Here is a 22,176-nt window from a genome sequence, read left to right as displayed (position 1 = left end):
CTTTATTAAAAGTACATTTTTAACAAGAAAATAAAGTTTTTTTTAATGAAAAACAAAATAGGCAGTCTCTCTTGACTTCTTGTAACATAAATACTTTTTATAAAACAAAAAATAAAAATCTATCCAGGTTGAAAATGAGAATCCCCTTAATTCCTCTATTGTTTGTTCCAAGTGTGTACACTTGAGTCGACTCGTGCACGCTGAAAACGTGACTTGTCTGACGTCACTCCCCCTGGCGAGAGGGCGGAGACGACCTCATCCCATAATGCTTCACGGACCAGTTGAGGATGGAAATACATTATTTTTTTTATACCACTTTTATGGTCTATAATGTACACTTTTTTTGTTGCGTTATGTGCCTGTTGGTTAATAAAACTAGTAGTAAAATTATCGTCACTTTTGTTTTGAATGTGCAAACCATTCACGACCAGACCATGGCTGAATTCAGTGTGGTGATCAATGACTTCCGCCTCATCTTGGTAGGTAGCGGCACTTGTTCGTGACCGTTACAACAGTGAGATATTTTGCCCTCTTCATGAAAATGTGGAGTAACGCATTGAATAGTAACTTTAATCAGACTACTTTGTAGAATAAAGTAACGGGTTAGACTACTAGTTACTTACTGGCAACACTGCTAACCACTAGTGTTCCATGACAACAACACTAACATGACAAATACATAGTATTGTAATAATATTCATAGATATTCATGATGACAATTAAAAGGTTTAGCAAGCGTCTTCCTCAACAACACACACGCCCCATCTTGCCCTGCTTTATCAGCAAGAGGACAACTTCAACAAATACCTCATACACATGCGCAGCTTAAACACGCCCTGCAAAACTGCATCATCATCATCATGTGCCCTGATGATAAATGTGAAGATTTTACCTGCCGATGATGTCGTCGAAACCTTTTGTTTTGTTTCCTTTGTGTGTGACTCACCTGGGAGGAGGAGGAGAAGGGGCGGGGCCTAACCCACCTGTGTTTGGGTCTCAGCAGGTTTGACTCATCAGTTTCAACCTCAAATCTGACACAAGAGGATCTCAAAATAGGCCCCCCAAAAAAAAGAAAGGTTTGGCAAGTGTTGCCAAAATAAATCAAAGAAGGGCCAAGAAACGCTGTTGACTAATTAAACGTGTGCTTATCAAATGGAAATTATTAGTGCAAAATGACAAATTATTTGATTACATCACAATTTTAATTAAACAAAATACAAAAACATCCTTTTGAGTGTTTTTTTTATCCTTAACTAAATTGCTGTTTTTAATTTGCTTTTATGCACCTAACTCAACAAATACAATTTTAGTTAATTCTATTTTTTGTATATTTATAGAACACAAAATATAAATCTGATTACATTGATAACTTTCTTTTCGCAATGAATTATTTCATTTATGCAGTATAATAAAATCAATTTATAATTTAATAAATGCATATATTTAATCATGTTTTAAAAAACTAAATAGCTAGACAGATTCATATTTTCATCCTTAATGCATTAATCATTTAATATCTAAAATTTGTATATTTATTATAAAACCAAATTAAATTACGTGATTTTTTTTATAAAATATTTTTGAATAGCCAGTCATAAATGAGAACGTAATTTGTTGTTTGTTGCATTTGCAAAAATATTTCTGCACTTATAAAGCTGTACCCATTTATGATTGTTTGTTCATGAATATATTATTTTTAATCCTTCTACCTGAAGTCAATATTTAATAGATGTTTGCAAACATCACAGAAAAACAAATATGTTCATGAATTTGTTTTTGTGTTGTGTATATCTGATACCTCATATTTTTTTATTTTTTTACCTGTTTACCAAACACACCGATTACAAAATAATGCAGTTTGGCCACTTTTGCCTTTATTACTTATTACACAACGCATACATTGCACGTGTAAATGTCCACCCACAAGATGACAACTTACAATAAATACAAATTTCATTAAATTAAAAAAAAAAACACAGCATTGAGGATTTATTCAATAAAAATGTCAGCGCTTAAAGCATTTGCATTGTCGCTAGAATCAATCTAGTGTGCAAACATTACAAAATATTGCGGCATATATTAAAAGATATTTCTACATTATGTTCAGTGTTTACTCCGTTAGCCAGCTAGCATTATGGTACAGTATTTATTGTAACGATAAAAAGGCACTTTTCTACTATGATTAAAAAACAAAATTATCACTAAAACATTCTGTGAATAAAAAAATGCTCACATTTTGTTATTAGCATAATCCTTGCCAGCCTAAGGAGTAAAAACGCGAGGCATTAATTCCCCAAAGAGAAGTTAGCGGTTAGCGTTAGCAATCCTGAATCCTGCTTTTGCTAGCCAAGAAACAACATTTCAGAATCGTAATCCCGTCCAATCTGTCAAATCGTTTTGTTTGTTTAAAGAGAGACATGAGACATCCTTTTCCAAGTCGGCAAACTAAAACCAGCCTGTATGGGAGTGTTAGCATGTTTTCAGTTCTGCTAATAAAACAACAAATGATGTTATCCGTTTACTGTGTGACAAAAGGAGAGTGAATGTTCCTCTGAACTATCTTCCTACCAGAGATCGCTTTAGTTTTTATTAAATAATGAATGAGTTGTATATTTTTGGACTTCTTTCCCCAATCAGGGCTCGTTTGAGTTTTTCTGCAGTTTGCCCAGGGTCGTATTAAAACTGTAGGTTTTGTATATTTTTGGTCTTCATAACAGTTCCTTAAGATGTTTTTCCAACGGTCTGTCTGTTTGTCTGTCACACGTACTCCCTGTTGTCGAGATCCTTCTTGATAGCTTTCTTAATGCGGTCGATCTCGTCTTCTTCAGAGCTGTCGTACTCGTAACCTCCTTTCTTCTTCTCGGCCGAGGCGTCGTCTCCGGGTTGGTCCTGCGGGGCGGCGGTGCACTGCAGCTCCTCACGTATGGTGTTGAGCTCCACCAGGCCTTCGTGCAGCTGCGTGGCCACCTCGCGGATCTTGGCGGCAAACTCGGACTTGGCTCCTTTCTTGAGCTCTTTGGAGTCCTTGGCCACGAAGTAGATGTCCATGCCCACGAAGAGGCCCGTGAGGACGCCGGTGGCCATGCTGGCGATCTGAACGGCGCGCGCCGCCGTGCTGCCCGCCACGTTGGCGATCTGCACCACGCGCATGATCTCGTTGGCGTTGATGAGGATGGCCTTGCCCGCCATGGCGCCGTCCTCGTAGAAGCTGCTGCTGAGCACGGGGAATTCGCGGTTGTACGCGTTGTTCTTCATCTTGATGAGGTCGAAGCGCCGCAGGTTCTCGATTCCCTGCTTGATGAACTTGAGGCACTTGTTGAGGTCCGCCATCTTCTCCTGGTAGTCCTCCACGATCTTCTCCACTTTCTTGCGGTCCATGGAGTTGTTGACCTGGTTGGAGATGCCGGCGCCGGCCGAGGTGAGTCCGCCGGCCGTGGCCACGCCCAGCCCCACCGCCGTCACGATGAGGGAGGTGCCAAAGGTGACGGGCGCCAGGGCCAGGCCGGCGATGGTGGCCACGCCGCCGATGGCGCTGGTGGAGCCGCCGGTGATCTGGGCGATCTTGGTGTTCTTGTTGAATTTGTCCAGGCCGTCGGCGATGCCGTTCAGGTCGATGACGTGCTGCCACAGGCTCTCGGCGCGCTCAGAGAACAGCTTGTTGAACACGCGGATGCCCTTCTGAACCTTCTCGGCAGTCACCGCAAACGCCCTGACCACAGGAAATACAAGTTGCTCTTTTATACCAAAATCCCACACACAGACTGACTGAACAATTAACTAATGTTACTAATCACAATTTAATGGTAACTTACATTTACAACTAACTATTAATTAATCTCAATGAACAAAGTTTCTTAGTAACTTTTGCATAATCATTCAAATTAATTCACTAACTAACTAACTAACAAAGCTAACTAACAGACACACCAACCAACCGATGGACAAATTAACCAACGAACTAACTGATGGACAAACTAACCTACCAACCAACTCAATTAACAATTAATCCCAATAAACAAAATTTTGTGGTAACTTTTGCATAAGAATACCAATTACTAAACTACCTACCGACCTAACCAACAAACAAACCAACCAACAGATCAACCGACAAACAATCCCAATAAACAAAATTGAGTTTTAGTTTTGCATAATCCTACTAAATAATTTTACTAACTGAAAACCAATTAACTGATTGAATCAACTAACTGATGGATAAACCAACCAAATCACAGACCAACCAAATTGACTAATGATTAATCTGAATCAACAAAGTAGGAACTTTTGCATAATCCTACTAACCACGCCAACTAAAACAACCATCCAACCAGACGACAGATTAACTGATTGACAAACTAATCAACTATCTGATGAATACACCAACCAACTCATAGACCAACCAAATTGACTAATGATTATTCCCAATAAACTAAGTAGTAACTTTTGCATAATCCTACTAACCTACCAACTAAAACAACCAGACAAACTAACAAACCAACCGACTTACTAAATTAACTAACAATGAATCCAAACAAAGTGTAATGGTAACTTTTGCATCTACTAACAAAATAACCGACAAACTCACAACCAACCAACCACTAATCCTATATTGAATTGTAGTGTTTAATTAAATGTATAACTAAATCATTCTCCTACGAATATGGACCAACTATCTAATTGAGTAACTAAAGAAGACTAGAATTGGTAAGTAAGTGGTAACTTTTGTGAACTCCTACTAAGCAACCAATTAATGGACTAATTGACAGACTAGCCAACTAACACACTTAAATGATTAAATGGACTAACGGACCGACCGACTAATTAGACTGACTAACTAAACTGACAAACTAAGTAAATGACTAGATAAAGTGACCTACTAAATCAGGGGTGGCCAAACTTTTTCATTTGAGGGCCACATACAGAAAATGAGAAGGACGCAAGGGCCACATAATGTTATGAAGAGAAATTGTGTTTAGTCCTAAAAATTGTACAAATCATTTATTTGTGCTTTTGCATATTTAGAAAAATGCTACAGTATATAAACCAATTTATTTGTAATATGGAATTTTTCATTTTAGTTAGTTTCTATTAGTTCTCAGAGTGGTTCCGTTTTTTATTAGTTTAGTTCTTTAAAAAAAAATGCTTAGTTTTAGTTTAATTTGTTCGTTTCAATATTAGTATTAGTTTTTTTTTTTAATGTGTATTACTTGCGCGCAATATTTAAAAAACAACATGGGAGCAATGTCACCTGAAGGTGCTTTTCTATTGGCTGCTGCTAGATGATGTCACTTCTGTGTGACATACTTTCAAATATCATTATTCCGGTTTATATCAAAATAAATCAACTAAAAATCACATTTAAAATCATCCCCGAAGGCTCATGTATTCAATTAATTACCAAAGACTAAAATGAAGGACGTTTGCTATAATTATAGTTAGTTTTAGTTACTTTTGTAAACATAAAATGTAGTGTCAGTTGGTTTTCGTTTTTTAAAAAGCATTTTCGTTTTTATTTTATTTCGGTAACAATATTGTTTTTTGAATTTTAGTTTTAGTGAACTAAAATAACCTTTAATTGCACCTGTTTTTCGATACCCTCCCTTCTTACTTTGACCATCTCCAAACATTTTCTTGTTTTGTTTATTTTATTTGAACTGAGTCAAATGCCATTTTTAGCATATGTCGAGGGCCACTGCAAAATGGACGGCGGGCCGGAAATGGCCCCCGGGCCGTAGTTTGGACACCCCTGTACTAAATTAATTTGCACCAATCTACAAAATTCAGTGGAACATTTTGAATAATCTTACAAACCAACTTCCTTCAGCCACCAATCAAATTTAACTGACTCACTTAACTAATTGACTGATGACTAAGGATTGGTAAAGTTGATTAATGGGGTCTTGAACCAATGATGGCAAAATGGAGCGCACTGATTATCGATCATATAGACGGCACGTTAATATAAAAATAAATCTCAACAAAGAATGTGCAGGAATGTCGATCCCTCGCATCAACAAGACCCCATCACTCACTTAGCTTCTTCTTTATCCGTCATGTCGTCATCCTGAGGCGTGTCCTCCCAAGCTGACGAAGAGCACATTTGAAAAAAGATGCACGGTCAACAGACAGACAACAATAACACCTTTTGAATTTTAACACCATCCTGACAATGCCACCGTGAGCACCATTTCACAACAAATCATCTTCAAATGTTCAGTGATTGCTTTTTTTTTTTTAAGTTATGGATGGCCCACCTGGGGTCCATAAAGTTTTAGAGTGAGATAAATCGAGCATCGTGTAACTTACACTCCACATTGTTCCACCACTCCATAAGACCTTCCATGCCCTGGAAGAAGATTTTAAATACAAAAAAAAAAAAAGAGAGAGCAGATTGCTTGATTAAGGTCAGTTATTGATGGAGATATGATTTTGTCAAACCGACCTGTCCGTCTTCGGGCTGCGACGGATCAATGCGGAACTCCTCCAGCCGATCGAACAAACTCCTGTTTCCACCCTCGTTCTGAAACACGAGCAGTCACCAGTCGTTACACTCCACTTGCATTGGGGACAAATGTCAGTCTGAACAAGTACTTAAACAGTTTGAAATTATGATCGCATAGAAGAAACACAAATACAAATACAACAAATAAAGTGGATTGTTCTCTGCTGTTAAAAAAAAAAGAACAATATAGAACAAAAATAATTCAAAAACTAAATAAATGCGCTAATAATCAGTTAATCTGAAAATCTAATAAATTAAAAAAAAACTAATACATTTAACAAGGTAAAAATAATTACATAAAAATAAAATGTTCACAATAAATGTTCTCCATTTGACTGCAAATAAATGAACTGAAATGAACAATTCCGTAAATACAAATACATGAATAACAATAATAATAACTGCGAATAGACTAAATTTAAAAACAAACAAACAAAAAAAATGTTCAAACCATAGGAATATTCCATGTTTATGTTTGGATTCTGCATTTTAATCTAATTAAATGAAAACAGTGAAATTCAATCTATATCTTTAAATTACATCAAATTAAATATTTAATTTTTTTTTAATGTTTTTAAATCAGAACAAAACAGGACAGAGCAAAAATGCAAATAAATCAGAAAACAAAACTAAAAAAAAAAAAAAATGCACAATAGAATAAAAAAATCTAGCTAAATAAAAAACAAAATGAGAACATAATAGAATATATATATAAAAAAATCTATATTTTATATAATAAACCCATGTAATTGAATCCAAATAAAACTAATCAAATTCATTGATTTCAATGAAAACCAAAGTCGTCAAGTGTTGAAGCAGGTGTTCCTGCTGGATGCTAAAGAGGAGGAAGTCCTTCTTTGGTGCCATTTTGTGTTTTTGCAGAAGTGGCGTCTCCATAAAGGGAAGCGGACAAACAAGTCAGGACACATTAGTGGCGGCTTCATCTCGCCTTACATGCCTTCAACACGGTTGCTGTGCTGTGGCTTTTGTGTCGGAATGCACACGCCAGGTGGGGGTGGGGTCGGGGGAGCAAAAAAAAAAAAAAAAAAAAAAAAGTGAAAACAGATGTGGATAAAAAGCGTTCTGTCCCGGGAGATGAGGGAGACAAGTACAGGCAGAGAACGTCAGGTGACCGAAACGGCCTTTTACGGTAACGATGGTGAGAAAGATGTCATCGTGGCATTGTGAGGGAAGAAAGCCCTGACTGGGTGCGACCAGAGTGACATCTTTGTAGGGAGTGACAATGAGCGTATGAATTGTGTGTTCGGAAGAGCATTGTGAGAAAAAAAAAAAAAAAAAAAAAAAAAGAGAGCATTGTGTCGTGTTTCATACGAGATCTTACAAAGCAAGAACATGTACAGTGAGAATGAAAATAAGACAAACTGCTATCTCGAGATTACTTTGGACTTTGCTTTTGCCATTGAGTGAAAAACCATCTCATTAAAAATGCGGCTAAAAAAAAATAGATAAGTGTTATAAAAAAAATAATTAAATTCAAAGAAAGAAAATATTTAAAAAATAAAAATAGAAAATATATTTAAATAAACATACACTTATTTAATAAAAAATACATAAAATCTAAAACATGAAACAAATACATTTAATAAGAAAATCAATATAACAAAAATAAAAAAATGGAAATGAAAACATTCTAACAAACCAAAATGAAAACTTAAAATATAAATGGAATAAAGAAAAATCAATAATGAAACTGAAAAAATAGTTTAATTACACCAAAATAATAAATATGAATACATGTAATTAAAAATAAAGGAAAACCTAAGATAATACAATTTAAATTAAATTAAAACTGCAAATTAATGTAATTAAATTAAAATGTGACAAAATAATATAAATAAATTGAACGGGAAAAAAATGTATGAAAATGGGAAAATAAAGAAAATGGGGAAAAAAAATAGTGTTGTTCCGATACTGGTATAGGCAGAGGTGCCGATACTGCATTAAAACAATGGTATCGGTATCGGTGAGTACTCACAAGTAACATGCCGATACCATTAATTCCAACGCTAATATAGGATTTTGGATGCAGCATCTTGTGTCTTGCTGGTACACGACATTCACTGGTATGTGACATGCTCACTGCATGCCGATCTAAGATATCCTATTGGCCCTTGAATGCTCTGAACCAATGGCAGGACAGCTTTTTCATGTTGAGGAAAAAAAATCGTAAGTATCGGTATGGTATCGGTATTGGCCGATACCGCAAAGCTGGGTATCGGTATCGGGGGCCAAAAAACGGTATCGTAACAACACTAGAAAAAAAAAAAAAAACGAATTAAATGAAAAAGCGGAAACCAAGAATCTACCTCAGCTTCTTCATCTCGCCTCTGTGTCACTTTGTTCTGCAACACACCCAAAACAAAATGAAATTACTCACAACACTCGTGCTGCAATAAAAACACAATTAGCTTAGTAATCTTGTTTGACCACACTTTCAAAATAAGTCTAGTCAAACATTCTACACTTGCCATTGATGAAATGCATGAACATTACCTTGACACGAGGCAGGAAGGGATTGTGTCGCTTCGGCTTCTTGACTTTGACCTAAAAAGTAAAAATCAAAAACAAGGGAAATGACGTAGGTGAATAATTTAGCATTAAAAAAAAAGCAAGACAAGAAAAAAAAATACCTCCTCTGATTTGTTGGTGCTATCCTCCTCCTTTTTATCCTCTTTGGACCTATCGTCATTTTCTTCTTCTTCTTTGTCTTTTAGCCCTTCGTCATCAGATGGAGGCTGTTGTCACAAGATGCCATCGAGTGTTAAACGTTGCCGACATGCCAAGTGTAAACGCGTTATTCACGTACCTTGGCAGCAGCACGTGGCATAAAGGGGTTGTAGCGCTTTTGTTTCTTCTTGCCCTGAAAAAGTGATGTGAAGATAACGTGAAACCCTGACATACAACACATTTTTTTTTTAATGGCCGTTTACCAGAAACAAGCAAGAACTGTAGACTTGCAGGCAACTATATACGCCTGTGAGTATTGCTGTATGCTCTGCTAGAGTATGCGTTATCGTAACATCTATGCTAATTGCTAATTTCTGTTAGCCCATCTATTGCATTTTTCTTTTCACGTTAGTATTAAGTTAGTGGACTTATGTTTGAGGTAAAATAATATGCCGTTTAAATATACATACATGCAGTGCTTCTCAAATAGTGGGGCGGGGCGCCCCAGGGGGCGCAAGGCACCATCAAGGGGGGGGGGGGGCGCGTTTGACCTCGGGGAACATGCTTTTTTATTTTTTTTATTTTTATTTTTTTTTACTGTCCTAGAATAAAGTGCAATTGCACCTCCACTACATTAGGGGGCAGTGGTGCTCATTATTGGCAGAGCGTGCACAGGAAGCATTCGCTCGGCGGTGTAAGGGTTTTGTTTGCACTGAGCATGTGCGCTTTGCACACAGCAAAAATAAATAAATAAATTAAAAAAAAATTATTTTTTTTAAAAATCAGCACAAATTATTTTATATATTTCTGTTTTGCAGGTTAAGTTTTTTTTTTTAATATTGTGCTCCTGACTTAATGTTGGTGATCAGTTTGAATGCATTATTTCTTGATTTTATGTAATTTTATTTTTCCGTATCATATGGTTTGACATAGTCAAAAAATGTTTATAGTTTAATTAAGGATTTAATTTTATTTTTTTAATTTCAGATGCACTTTAAATCTTTTCTGTTACAGTTAATAAAGCTATTCTTTGTTGGAAGTTGGTCCATCTTTATTTTTTTATTCTCTTTTACGTTATTAAGGATACAGTGTTATGCAGAGGTGTGCTTATAACAATTTTATAGACAAATGATACTATTTATAGTCGCGGGGGGGAGGCATGACAGAAAATAATTGAGAAGCACTGGTATAGTGTATCATTTTCCTTGGGACCGAGCTAGATCACAAATAGCAGATATTCCACAAATAACGGGGGCATCCAAAAACTGTTTAATACATTAAAGGTAATGTGAGTTGAATTTAAACACAGTAGGGCTCTGAGGTCTGCAAAGTCATAAGTTTAGTGGAGCCCAGGCTTCAAAGCAAACATGGTGAAGCAGCATTTAGCCGTTATGCTGCGCGCAAATGGAATAAGTGGCTAACAGAAGTGAAGTCAGCCTCAGACATGAAATTCTTTTAAATCCAAGTTTCAAAAAGAAAAAAAAAAAAAAGAAAAAAAAAATAAAAAATATATTTTTTTACATTTTTCTATTTTAGTAATTTCAGAAAGCTACTTTTTATTTCTGTCCTTTGCTTTTAAATGTCTTTAAATCTTTTGTGTGTTAATAAATATGTTTAAAAGTTATTAATGTACGTTCTTTTAGTAATTTTAAAATGCTACATTTGTTCTCTTTGCTTTAACTTTGAATATTTAAGCTGTTCTATTTGTAAATGCTTTTACATGTTGTGCTTTTGGCTTTGTGAAGCACATTGAGTTGCATTGTGTATGAAATGTGCTGTATAAATATGCCTTTCATTGCACCCTAAATTCTGAAGAGGTAGATACCATTTCAAACACTTACCAACATACTGAAGACAGTATTTTGCCATGAAAACAAAAAAACAAAAAAATACAGGCAGGCGGTGTTTTTCTACAAATAACAGGGATATAGTAACTTTCAACAAAAAAATCCACAAACAGTTAAATCCACAAATGCCTGGATAGTGTAAACACAAGTACAATGAATTTTTTCAGTTTGAGTTTTTTGTTTTTTTTTCAGTTTTACAGTAATGTTCAACTAGGTATGACAAAGAATGCTTTGCCTCTTATTTTGGAGAACTGTGAGAGATTCATTTCCTCAAAGTGATGTTTATGATAGCATGAGAAAGAACAGAGCATCGGTTTTACTAGCGTTAAGCAAAACGTAAAATGATCCCAATTCTTAAACTATTTAGTCAAAACATCTTGTACACGTGTATCTCACCGCTTTGCCCTGCCCCTCGCCGTCTTCTTTCAGAAGCTCGTCATCCGATTGGCTCTGCAAAATAATCACCCTCGTTAATAGACGTCGACTTAACTCGCATTCCATGTCACATGACGCACGACAACAACCTGATGCTGGTTTTCTTGCTTGTTGGCTGCTCGGCTCCTCATCTCCTGAAATCCAATAGCGCCGTGTAAGAAGCAGGTCAAGTACGCGCACGCTAATAAGCGACTCTTTTGCTATTGAATGCAACACTGACTCATGTTTAAGAGCAATTTTAGGACTCTTGGTAATGATACTGACTGCGTATTAGGTCAATGTTTTTACTGTGTCTCAAAGAGAATTTCAGGACTCCTTTCTGTCTGCTTTTGGACAACTTTAGGACTCTCTTGGACTTAAATACATCACTGAGTGTTCAAGGTCCATTTTACAACTTTTTACATTGCTTTTAAACACTTTTAGGACTTTTGAGGCTTTTGAATTCTATGCTGACCTTGTTTAGCAAAACGGATGGTTCAGGATTCCTTTTAGCCTCAAATCTCAACTCAACTTTATTTATAAAGCACTTTAAGAACAGGCGTTGCTGTATACAAAGTGCTGCACATAAACATCAGTTTTGCAGTAAACAAGAACAAAGCAAACATTTTGAAGTGCGAATACAGGTTTTTTTGTTTTTGTTTTGTTTTTTACAAGTAAATACATTTTACATCAGTAAACAAATAAGAAGTAGTGAATGAAGATATAAATAAATACATAAATAAGTAGACTAAACATCAAACTCATACACACCACAAAACACCAAAAACAAGTCTCATGGTGCGCCAAAAGCCAAAGAATATAGATGTGTTTTAAGACGTCTTTTAAAAGAGGATAACGAGGGGGACCGCCTAATATTTAGTGGTAGGTCGTTCCAAAGGGAGGGACCGGCAACAGTAAAGTCTCGATCTCCTCTAAATCTAACACCGACTGTGTTTTAGATGAATTTTAGGACTCTCTTGATTTGGAACACTGTGCTGTCCATTTCAGAATGCTTCTTGACCGCACACAAACAACACTAGACTCCTCCTACCTCCTGTGTAGGCTTGTGTGGGGGAACTTTAGGAGGTTCCTTGTATGCCCTCTCCCGGGACGCCATGTCCTTGTTGTCCTGCAGCAGGCAAGTACATGCTATTTGTGAGCTAATGAAAAGCTGGCAGCAGGTAAGCCACACACGAGTCAGGAAATACCTTCGCGTCTTGATCCTGTGTCCGGCTCTTCTCCTGTGAATGCAAGAAAGTGACACACAAAAAAAAAATCAATGTAGCCGTTTTGCGACGAGAGCGCCAAGTGGAAACAAACTGCTGTCAAACCTCTTGGGCGGGTCGACGTGGAAGTGGCGGCGTTTCACTTCTCTGCTTTCTCTCCCTGTCGACGGCGCTGTTTTTCATCTGGCCAGGACGACACACAGGAAGGATTTAAATAGGGAGGATGCGTGTGTGTTGCCACTGATTAGTCATGATAATGAATATACGCTACTTTCTGTTTCCCCTCCACTTGCATGTCACTTTCTTTGAGCGTCTCTGTTTCTTCATTGTCCTTCTGCGCAAAGAAGGGAAGTCAAGTAGAAGTTCTTTTTTTTTTTTTTTACTTTTGCATGAAAACTTTATTCAAGTTAACACATCAGTTGCCAAAGCCCTGGCAAGGAATGCATTGTCACAAAAAAAAAAAAAAGAAAAAAAAAAAAGACCTCATTTCCATTACTATATTTTTGATAAACTATACTAAACTATAAGAAATGTAGCAAAGGACTAATTAATTTGCGATGAGGTCGAGTGACTAGCTCAGGCTTGTGTTCGAGTACTACAAAGCTGCGTTCAAGACCAAAAGGGTCATGGAATTGCCCTACTGTGCTGAAAAATTAACTCATTTGCTCCCAGTAACGTGTAAATACGTTTTTTTGTTCTAAGTGTCCCAAAGACGTATTTATACGTTTATTTTTTATTTTTATTTTTTTTATGCTAGAGCATACAGAAGGCTTTGATGCAGCCTCTCAACTGCAAAGAATGGTTGCAAAAATGGTAGTTATCACACAAACGGCCAGCAGGTGGCAGCAGAGCAAAGGAGATCAACCAGGGCCATCTAGAGAAAAAGCTAAATTACTTACAATTTTAAATAGATTTAAGAAAACTGATGAAACTTAGCTCTCTTCTAATGCTAATTGCTGCAAAACCGAAACAGATAGAAACATACTTTTTTCCCTGATGAAAGAAGAGACTTTAAATCTTTCTTTTGATAGGTTCCATGCTTTTATAGCAATTGAACACAATATTCTGTGGGCCTTGCAAAATCAGTCAAAATCCAGTAAAACAGCCAGGAGCGAACGGGATTGCTTCTGTGAAAATGGCTGGGAGTGAATGAGTTAAAAAGAGAAGTCAAAAAATGTCTTTATAATAATATTTTGTATGTGGTGTCACAATTCGAAACACTATATTCTGATTACTATTGCATTTGTGCAATATCAGTTAATCAGCGAAATCCACCTGTTTTTATCCATGTCAGGGGGCGGCCATTTTGGCACGAGCTGAAAATGACAACACAGTGTTCTCAGCTTGCGAACGTCACATGACTAACCCCAGAAAACATGTGAGCTCTGATGGTCATTACCCAAGGTCTTAGGCCTCGACAGACAGGAGCAAAATGGCCGCCCTGAGATGGTTAAAAGTGAGAGAATTTTGCTGCTTAATTCATTCTTTGACTTCCCCTTTAAAAAAACAGTCAATAGTCAACACTGTGAACATACAAGAATGAAATGGTTCTAAAATTGTTCAAAAAACATCGCCAGTGCTGCGTTCAAGGCCAAAAGAGTCCCAAAATAAGCTTACAAAAGTCAGTGTTGCATTCAAGACCAAAGGAGTCCTTAAATTGCCCGAAAGAAGTCAAAAAAAAAAAAAAAAAGTCAGTCAACAAGTATTCACACTGAGTACTCACAGATACCGAGTACCATTACCTCTAGTACTTTTGAAATACCGGGTACTGTATATAATGTCTTTTAACAAAATGACAATTAGAACAAAGGTGATTCTTTGTGATGCAGATGTGTCAAACTGTTGCAGTATAGCACCAACTACTGCCAAGGAGGACTGACTCAATCAATGTCAGATTTTTTTTTTGCCTAAAGTCATAGTTTACTTATTTAGCCATTTTTGGCAGTCAAACATTAATATTTTGCCTAAATAAATTTGATATTTTCATTACTTTTCATGTACAATTAGTACCTTTAAAAACATTTTGCTACTTGCTGTCGACTGAAAATGACATCACAAGGGCTCAGGTAACCAATCACAGCTCAGCTTGTGAATGTCACATGACCAAACCTAGAAAACAGGTGAGCTGTGATTGGTTACCGGAACCCTTGTGATGTCATTTTCAGTCGACAGCAAGTTGCAAAACGTGTTTTTAAAGGTACTAATGTATGTGAAAAATAATTAAAGTATCAAATTTATTTAGACAAAATATTAATCTTTGACTGCCAAAAATGACTAAATAAGTAAACTGTCTTTAAGGCAAAAAAAAATAATAATCTGAGATTGATTGAGTCAGTCCTCCTTGGCAGTAGTTGGTGCTATACTGCAACAGTTGGCAGTAGTTGGCGCTATACTGCAACAGTTTAACACATCTGCATCACAAAGAATGACCTTTGTTCACAATTTTTTTTTTTTTGTGATTGTTTCGTAATTGTACGTGAAAAATTAAAGTATCAAATTAATTATAGAAAAAATAACTAGTTATTGCTATAATGGGCTAAATAAGTGAAGTATCTCTAACTCATTCACTGCCATTGACGGAAAAAGTCGTCAATGTCAAAGCTTTTACTGGACTGGCAGTGAATGTGTTAAGGATCTGTGGTTTATATCAACAGCCTCCGTGAGTACTCAACATGTTAAAATAAAGTCGGTACCGGCCCGATATCTGGTATCAGTACTCGCCCATCCCTATTCAAAATCAATGAAGTCCAAGAATTGTCCTAAAACACAGTGTATTTTGTGTTCAAGAACATATCATCTTGGAATGGTTTTAAAAACAGTCAAAAATGGTTGCAAAACCACCCCCCCCCCCCCCCAAAAAAAGGCAGCAGTCCAATAGAGCTCTGAAATATACTTAAAACACAAACACAATCAGCGATGCGTTCAAAACTAATGAAGTCTCGGAATTGTCCTAAAAGACAGCGAGAGGTGCGTTGAAGACCGAAAGAGCACAACCACCGATAAGCTGATGATTGAATCACCATCAAAAGCCCCACGACAAGCACCGTCACCATCAAGCTTAGCGGAAACAAACGTCAATCACGTTACTTTATTGGCAGGCCTGAATGGGTTCAGTTTGGACATGGCTCCCATCATGGCGTTCTGAGAGAGGCGAGGACACGTTAAGATGGATGCCGCAAAAGACAACCAGTAACTCTGAACCACCACAGGGGAAAGTTTCAATACCTGTTTATAACCGGACGACTTGTCGCTGGGCGCGTCATCATCACTGGAGTCGCTACTCTGCTTGTCCTTTCCGGATCGGAACGGATTCAGCTTGTTCATGGCGCCGGCCAGCTTGCTCTGAAAAACACGTTTCGAACAAACGTGAATCAGTTGGCGCAGAGAAGGTTCAATATTTCTACAAAACGACTTGAAGTACCTGCTTATGGCCCGGCTGGTTCTCGCCGGTGTCCGACGCCTGCTCGCTAATGTCAGCGTCTGAGTTGTCTTTCTCCTATACAAACGCACACACAATCATTTTCATATTTTTTTTTAGCTTTTCAATGGAAAAAGTAGAAACGGATGAGCGCACCGGTTTGTCGGAGTAGAAGGCGTTCTTCATCATGGCACTGAAGCCGTTCTGATGGCACACAGACACGCACACGTTAATCGTCAAATTCTTCACAAACATATTTATTGATGAGTTTTACCTGTTTGACTTTGGGCTTCTCTGTCAGGTTTTCTTTGGAGCCGAGCGACTTCTCCTTAGTCGTCTTCTCCGCGAGACTGTCGCTGCTAGCCGCCGTCAAGTCCTCCTAAAACACAATTCGCAAAGTGAAGTTAAACTGTACGCTTATCTAAAACGTCAAGAAAATTGGCTCCGCTGCTGCTGCTCACCTGAGACTTTTCTTTTGACAGCTTTGGTGACCTTTTAAACATTCCGCTAAACATTCCAGCAGACTCCTGGGAAACAGCACATTAGCTTTTGACGTTAGCATTATTATGTGCCGAAGTAAAGTAATCACCACCTTATTGCTGGGGGCCAGATTGTTGCCGCTTCCTGACTGCTCGTCATTTTCAGACAAATCATCCTGTGGGGCGAAAACAAACAAACAAACAAACAGATTGACGTCATCCTTCTGCAATGGATGCCAAAAATATGAGACATTTCTCACCTGAGATTGTGTTCTTTTTTTAAACATCCCGCTGAACAATCCGCTGCTCTCCTACAGCGAAAACATATACATTGTGCTCAAGAAATGTCAAATATATATTTTTGAAATACTTTACATAGCCAGTGTTGCGTTCAAGTACAAAAGAGGCCTGGAACTGTCCTTAATCAAAGACGTGAGACAATACATTCAAGATAACATTAACCCTGAGATGGTCCTCAAAGAGATTTCATGTGTTCGAGAATGACACCCTGAAACTGTTCTAAGACATATTCAGCATCACAATCAACAACACAAAAAGTCAGGATTCAAGACCAAAACAGTACAATTGACCTAAAATGATCAATCAGTGCTGCATTAAATTCCAAAAGTCAAACAAATTCATTGTCACAAAGGAAATATGTCACAAATATGTCCTAAAACACAAAAAAATATCTTAAAGCCGAGTTCAAGACCAAACAGTTCCTAAATGGATAAATAAAAGACATATTCTCAAGACAGAATCCCCAAAATTGCCTAAAACACAACTGGTGTTCCGTTGAAGGGCAAAAGCATCCTAAATGTGCCCTTAAACAGTCAACATTACGTTCAAGACCAGAAGAGTCCTAAAGCTGTTCTAAAATATTGCCCGCCTTATATTACAGATTAAAAAGAATCCTGCAATAGTCCGAAAACAAATTCAGTGGTGTTCCAGTTTTTTTTTTAAAAGAAAGAAAGAAAGAAAGAAAGAAAAGTCCTGGAATTAGTATTGCATTTAAGAACAAATGAGTACTACAAGAAGCAGACAGTGTTGCTTTCAAGAGTCCTGAAATTGGAGTAAAACACAACCAGCATTGCGTTCAGGACCAAAACAGTCATTAAATGGACCTGAAACAAAGACAACGTACAAGACCAAACAAATCCTCTTGACTGAAAACAGCCTGTGTAGCATTCAAGAACAAAAAGTGCAAAAAATGCCCCGAGAAACACATTCTAAAGTCAATTCTGGAGCAAAACAGTCCTGATACCGTCCTTAACATTTTCATTGTGACAATAAATACTCGCTCACCTTGGTGTTATCATTCACATTGTTGTGGCTGGCGGACATGTCGATGTCGAGAAGATCCTAAAAGAACAACATTTAATATTTTACTTTGCTTCTATGTTACTTGACATTCATATATAGGTGTCATGTCTGCCTCACCTGCGAGGGTCTGCGTGCGTGTCCTCGTTTAGGAGGTTTTTTCATCATCCCGCCCAACGCGCCAGACTTGTCCTGAGTAGGACAAGTGACATTAGTATCAAGAGGTTCACTTTTGGAAGCTAACTGCACACGTGTTTGCTCACCTTGGCAGACTTGCCTTCATCTAAGCTGCCGTTGTTGCCCGCAAATTCTGGATTGTGCTGTGAGAGTGCCACCTAAAAAAAAAAAAAAAACACACAAGAGAATGTGCTTGAAAACAATTCCAGAAGAGTGTCCTAAAATACATTCAGTGTTGCATTCAAGAACAAATAAGTACTCCCATAGTTGTAAAATACAGTGTTGTGACAATGTTTTCAGTGCAGCATACTGTCTTGTAGGGGTTTCAAAAAAACAAAACAAAAACTCGATTCGGCAATATATCGCGATACTACAGCACGCAATTCTCGAATCGATTCAATAGGCAGCCGAATCGATTTTTTAACATCCATTTTTGATGAAAAAAATATTCAACAAAACGTCTAACTTTCACGCCTTAAGCATGGAAAAATGTTATATTAATGGAACATTAAGCCTTAATATTTTATTTCAATGCTGTTCTAATACGAAAAAAGTTACAACCTGTTTGTTAAATACAGTGGCTCAGTTAGAAAACTTTGAGATCAATAAATAATACATTTTCATATAAAATCTTACAGTGTGCATGTACAAGTTTACTGAATGGTATTTTTTTTAATTGAGTAAAAAAAAAAAAATAACAATCGACTTGTAAATTCATATCGGGATTAATCGGTATCGAATCGAATCGTGACCTATGAATCGTGATTCGGATGGAATCGTCAGGTACTAGGCAATTCACACCCCTACTGTCTTGGAACACAAAGTTAATATAATTTGAAAAATCAAATCGGAATCATAGAATTTTCATTTTGAAATGTTCTTTTGAAGTTCCTTGTGAAGAACGTTGATTTCACACACTGTTTTTGGAAAAAATCAGATGAAAACCCAACGACAAGAATCAAATTCTATTTCATGACTCCATTGTAAACGAGAACTTTTATGATATTAAATATTCACCTTGCTGTTGTCATTTACGCCGATATTGCTGGCGGACATGTCGATGTCAAGAAAATCCTAAGAGAACAAAATATATTTAATGACGCCATAAATGCATGTATAAGTGTGATCGAAGTACCTGCGAGGGCCTGCGTGCGTGTCCCCCTTTAGGAGGTTTCTTCAGTATCCCGCCCAACACGCCAGACTTGTCCTGCATAAGGTAAGTGAGTGAGTTTAGCTTCAGAGGCTAACTGGTTTGTGCTAACTACACAAGCGTGTGCTCACCTTGGCCGGCTTGCTGTCATCTAAGCTGTCGTTGCTGGCTGAAAGCTCTGGATTGCGCTGCGAGAGCGCCGCCTAAAATAAAACACCACCGCCGTGTTCTTGAAAACAACCTTAGCAGCATTACATTCAAGCCCAAAAAGTATACTGAAATTGCTCTAAAACACATCCAATGCTGCATTTAAGAACATAAAATGAAGGTGTTGCATAATTATTGCAGTTAGTGCTGCGTTTAAGGCAAAGTCAGTCCTAAAATTCCCCAAAAGACCCAATGCAGTTTTGAAATGGTCTCAAAACAGTCGAAAAGGGTTCTGAAATGGGCCTAAAAGACAGTCCACATTATGTATAAGACCCCCCCCCCAAAAAAAAAAAAAAAAAAAAAAAAAAAAAAAAAAAGTCCTAAAATTGTCCTCTAACAGAGTTGCGTTTAAGACCTCCGGAGTCATAAAGTGGTGATAAAACACTCGTGTTGCATTCAAGACCCTCCAACTCCCAATGAAGATTGTATCGTTTGGTCATGATGTTCTTTCTTTTAGCCAGGAAAATCAAAAATAATGTGGTTATGGAATTAAATAAATAAATAAATAAAAGATTAACAAACCTGTTGTGACTCTTTGGACAATTTAGGCTGCTTCTTGAACATGCTCTTAAACATGCCTCCTTTGTCCTAGAATCATGAAAAAAAAAAAAAAAGAAAGAAAAAAAAGACATCTGGTTGTTTGCATTAGCCTCAAGGACAGCCATGCAACAATGGAAACCAGCCTGTGACCTTGGTGTTGTCGTTCAAACTGTCGTTACTCTTCGACAGTTCACTGTTGACAGACAGGTTGTCCTGTAAACATTGAAATTGTAATGCTACAATTAATATTATCATCATCATTATTATTAGTGACATGCGTTACCTGTGGTTCGGTCGACTTGGAGGATCTCTTGAACATGCCGCCGAACAACGTCGCCTTTTGCTGAAACGCAAGTGAATTCTTTTTAGGGTTGTTCGATACCACTTTACAACATCAGTACGAGTACTCAACTCTTGAATAGCCAGCGATATCGATACCACTAGTACATAAAATCCCCAATTTTTCTTTTTTAAAAAAAGGGCCTATATATTCCAATATAAAAATTTTTTCCCCTTCAAATTGCATGAAAGTAATGGATTTTTTTAATTCTTATTATTTCTAATTCCTACTTCCTTATCATAAAAATGGCCACAGGAGGGCATCCGAAAATGGTATCGGCACCGATAATATTCTCCCATACCTAAAAAAATAAAATAAAATAAAAAATAAAATAAAATAGTATAGTTTTAGAGCCTTAATGTCTTAATTTATTACTTTTGAATATTTGTTACTTAGTATTTTTATTATTATTTAACAAAAGTATTTTAGGATATTTGAAAAACACAACTCCATCAACATTGATCAACATTATTAAATAATTCATTTTTTTTCCATATAGTTTTGAAATTTTATGTTCTGATTTTTTTTTATATAACTATTCTTAAAAAAAAAAAAAAAAAAAACATGAGCATGATTTTGTATATTTTTACATGTAAATTTCCTTATCATTATCTTGTAAATTATTCTCATTTCAATACAGGTTAGAACGTGGGCACATCAGACAAATGGACTGCCGATCAACAACATGTATGCTGGAATGCTAATCGTTGGTCAAGCACTGCCCATAACCCAAGATCGTTTTAAATCCTGCACATGTTCACAATACTCCACAAATTCCTTATTGTAGACCGAATGCTGCTGTTTTGGTTAGCAACAGTGTTCAAATGGGCTCCACAGTTTACTGAGGTCAACACAAGACCAGTAGCTGCTACGAATGTCATTGCACTTGTTTTATTTTTAGGGTAAAAGAGAAGCGTTTATTTTAATTGGAATCGAAAACCAAATCAATAGCTCAGTATTGATACTGGATTAGACACAGCAGCATTGAGGATCAATGTTGATATCACATGCTCGTACATTAGTAATTTTAGTAAACTACTCTCCATTTCTTGACTTGGCTTTTAAATGTCTGGAATTCGTTTGCCTTTTAATGCTGTATTTTGCCATGAAATGTTTTCTAAATATGTGAAGCACATTGAGTTACCGTGTGTATGAAATGTGCCCTTTAAATAAAGCTGCACATTTATTACCAAACTTTTTCACCTGTTCATTTATATCGATATCATATATATTGTTTTGATATCATGGGTAATACGTAAATATCTTTGGAATCTAAATAGTACTTCAATTTAAGGGGAAAAAAAATCTATTCTCTCTATAAACAGTCCAGCGAATGAAGTTAAAAGAATGCATATACATATAAGTCGCGGACTTTTGTTGCGTTTATAAAAGGAGTTTAAAGTCTGAAATAACGATAGTTAACATGATTATCGTCACAAACGATATTAATTGAATTAGTACTCACCGCGACGTCTCCTCCTTCATCACACTCCAAATCCAGATCAAGGTCGCCATAACGATCCTGCCCAAACAAACACGTTGAACGTATGAAACATTTAACATCAACATAAAATGTATGTGTGGTAAGGTTCCTCGCTCACACCATTTTGGATCTGTTTTCGCTTCAGTCTCCCAAGCAAACTCGTGAAGATTCTATCCTTTGGTTCTTTTTGTGAAGGAGCTTTCCGGGCGTCTGAGATGAAAGTTCCGCCCATCCGTGCTCACTTGAGAGTGGGGAGTGGAAAAATCAAAAAACAAAACAAAACTTCGCCCACTTCCTTGTGACGGAGTTTATACAACGTTTTAAAACCCAAACGAACCAGTTCCACGAGCCTCGTCTTTATTACGAGATGGAGGGCGGGGCCTGCCTC

At 37.0% G+C, this 22,176-nt stretch overlaps 1 protein-coding gene across 2 annotated transcripts; it reads right to left on the bottom strand.

Annotated features, from left to right (window-relative positions):
- Positions 1-1,852: 1,852 nt before the first annotated feature.
- apol1 (apolipoprotein L, 1) lies at positions 1,853-22,144 on the bottom strand. 2 transcript variants are annotated; one of them, XM_077515843.1, is made up of 34 exons: positions 22,126-22,144; positions 21,909-22,029; positions 21,771-21,827; positions 20,249-20,308; positions 20,116-20,178; positions 19,948-20,013; positions 19,350-19,421; positions 19,204-19,275; positions 19,086-19,142; positions 18,155-18,226; positions 18,012-18,083; positions 17,877-17,933; positions 16,832-16,882; positions 16,685-16,747; positions 16,554-16,619; positions 16,367-16,471; positions 16,249-16,296; positions 16,096-16,170; positions 15,900-16,016; positions 15,762-15,815; positions 12,946-13,008; positions 12,780-12,857; positions 12,657-12,689; positions 12,500-12,577; positions 11,559-11,603; positions 11,431-11,484; positions 9,327-9,380; positions 9,151-9,255; positions 9,014-9,064; positions 8,827-8,862; positions 6,440-6,517; positions 6,304-6,343; positions 6,030-6,081; positions 1,853-3,709 (listed from the first exon to the last, which is right to left on the bottom strand). In XM_077515843.1, the coding sequence occupies exons 2-34, from the start codon at positions 21,909-21,911 to the stop codon at positions 2,758-2,760; spliced, it is 2,949 nt and encodes a 982-aa protein (XP_077371969.1). In that variant the 5' UTR covers positions 21,912-22,029; positions 22,126-22,144; the 3' UTR covers positions 1,853-2,757. The 2 variants fall into 2 exon arrangements, with proteins under 2 accessions (XP_077371969.1, XP_077371978.1); XM_077515852.1 differs by lacking the exons at positions 15,762-15,815; positions 22,126-22,144 and having other exon boundaries at positions 21,909-22,116.
- Positions 22,145-22,176: the final 32 nt, after the last annotated feature.

This window comes from Festucalex cinctus, chromosome 1, assembly GCF_051991245.1.
Source record: "Festucalex cinctus isolate MCC-2025b chromosome 1, RoL_Fcin_1.0, whole genome shotgun sequence".
NCBI classification, from domain to species: Eukaryota; Metazoa; Chordata; class Actinopteri; order Syngnathiformes; family Syngnathidae; genus Festucalex; species Festucalex cinctus.
The sequence above is the reverse complement of the archived record's forward strand: the minus strand, read 5'-3'. Positions and strand labels throughout refer to the sequence as shown.

Bases quoted from the DNA above. Each gene is read 5' to 3' on its own strand.
- apol1 (XM_077515843.1), bottom strand. The intron at 11,485-11,558 runs GTTGTTGTCGTG...ATTATTTTGCAG, and splicing joins AGCAAGAAAACCAGCATCAG to AGCCAATCGGATGACGAGCT. The intron at 8,863-9,013 runs GTAATGTTCATG...GGTGTGTTGCAG, and splicing joins CCTTCCTGCCTCGTGTCAAG to AACAAAGTGACACAGAGGCG.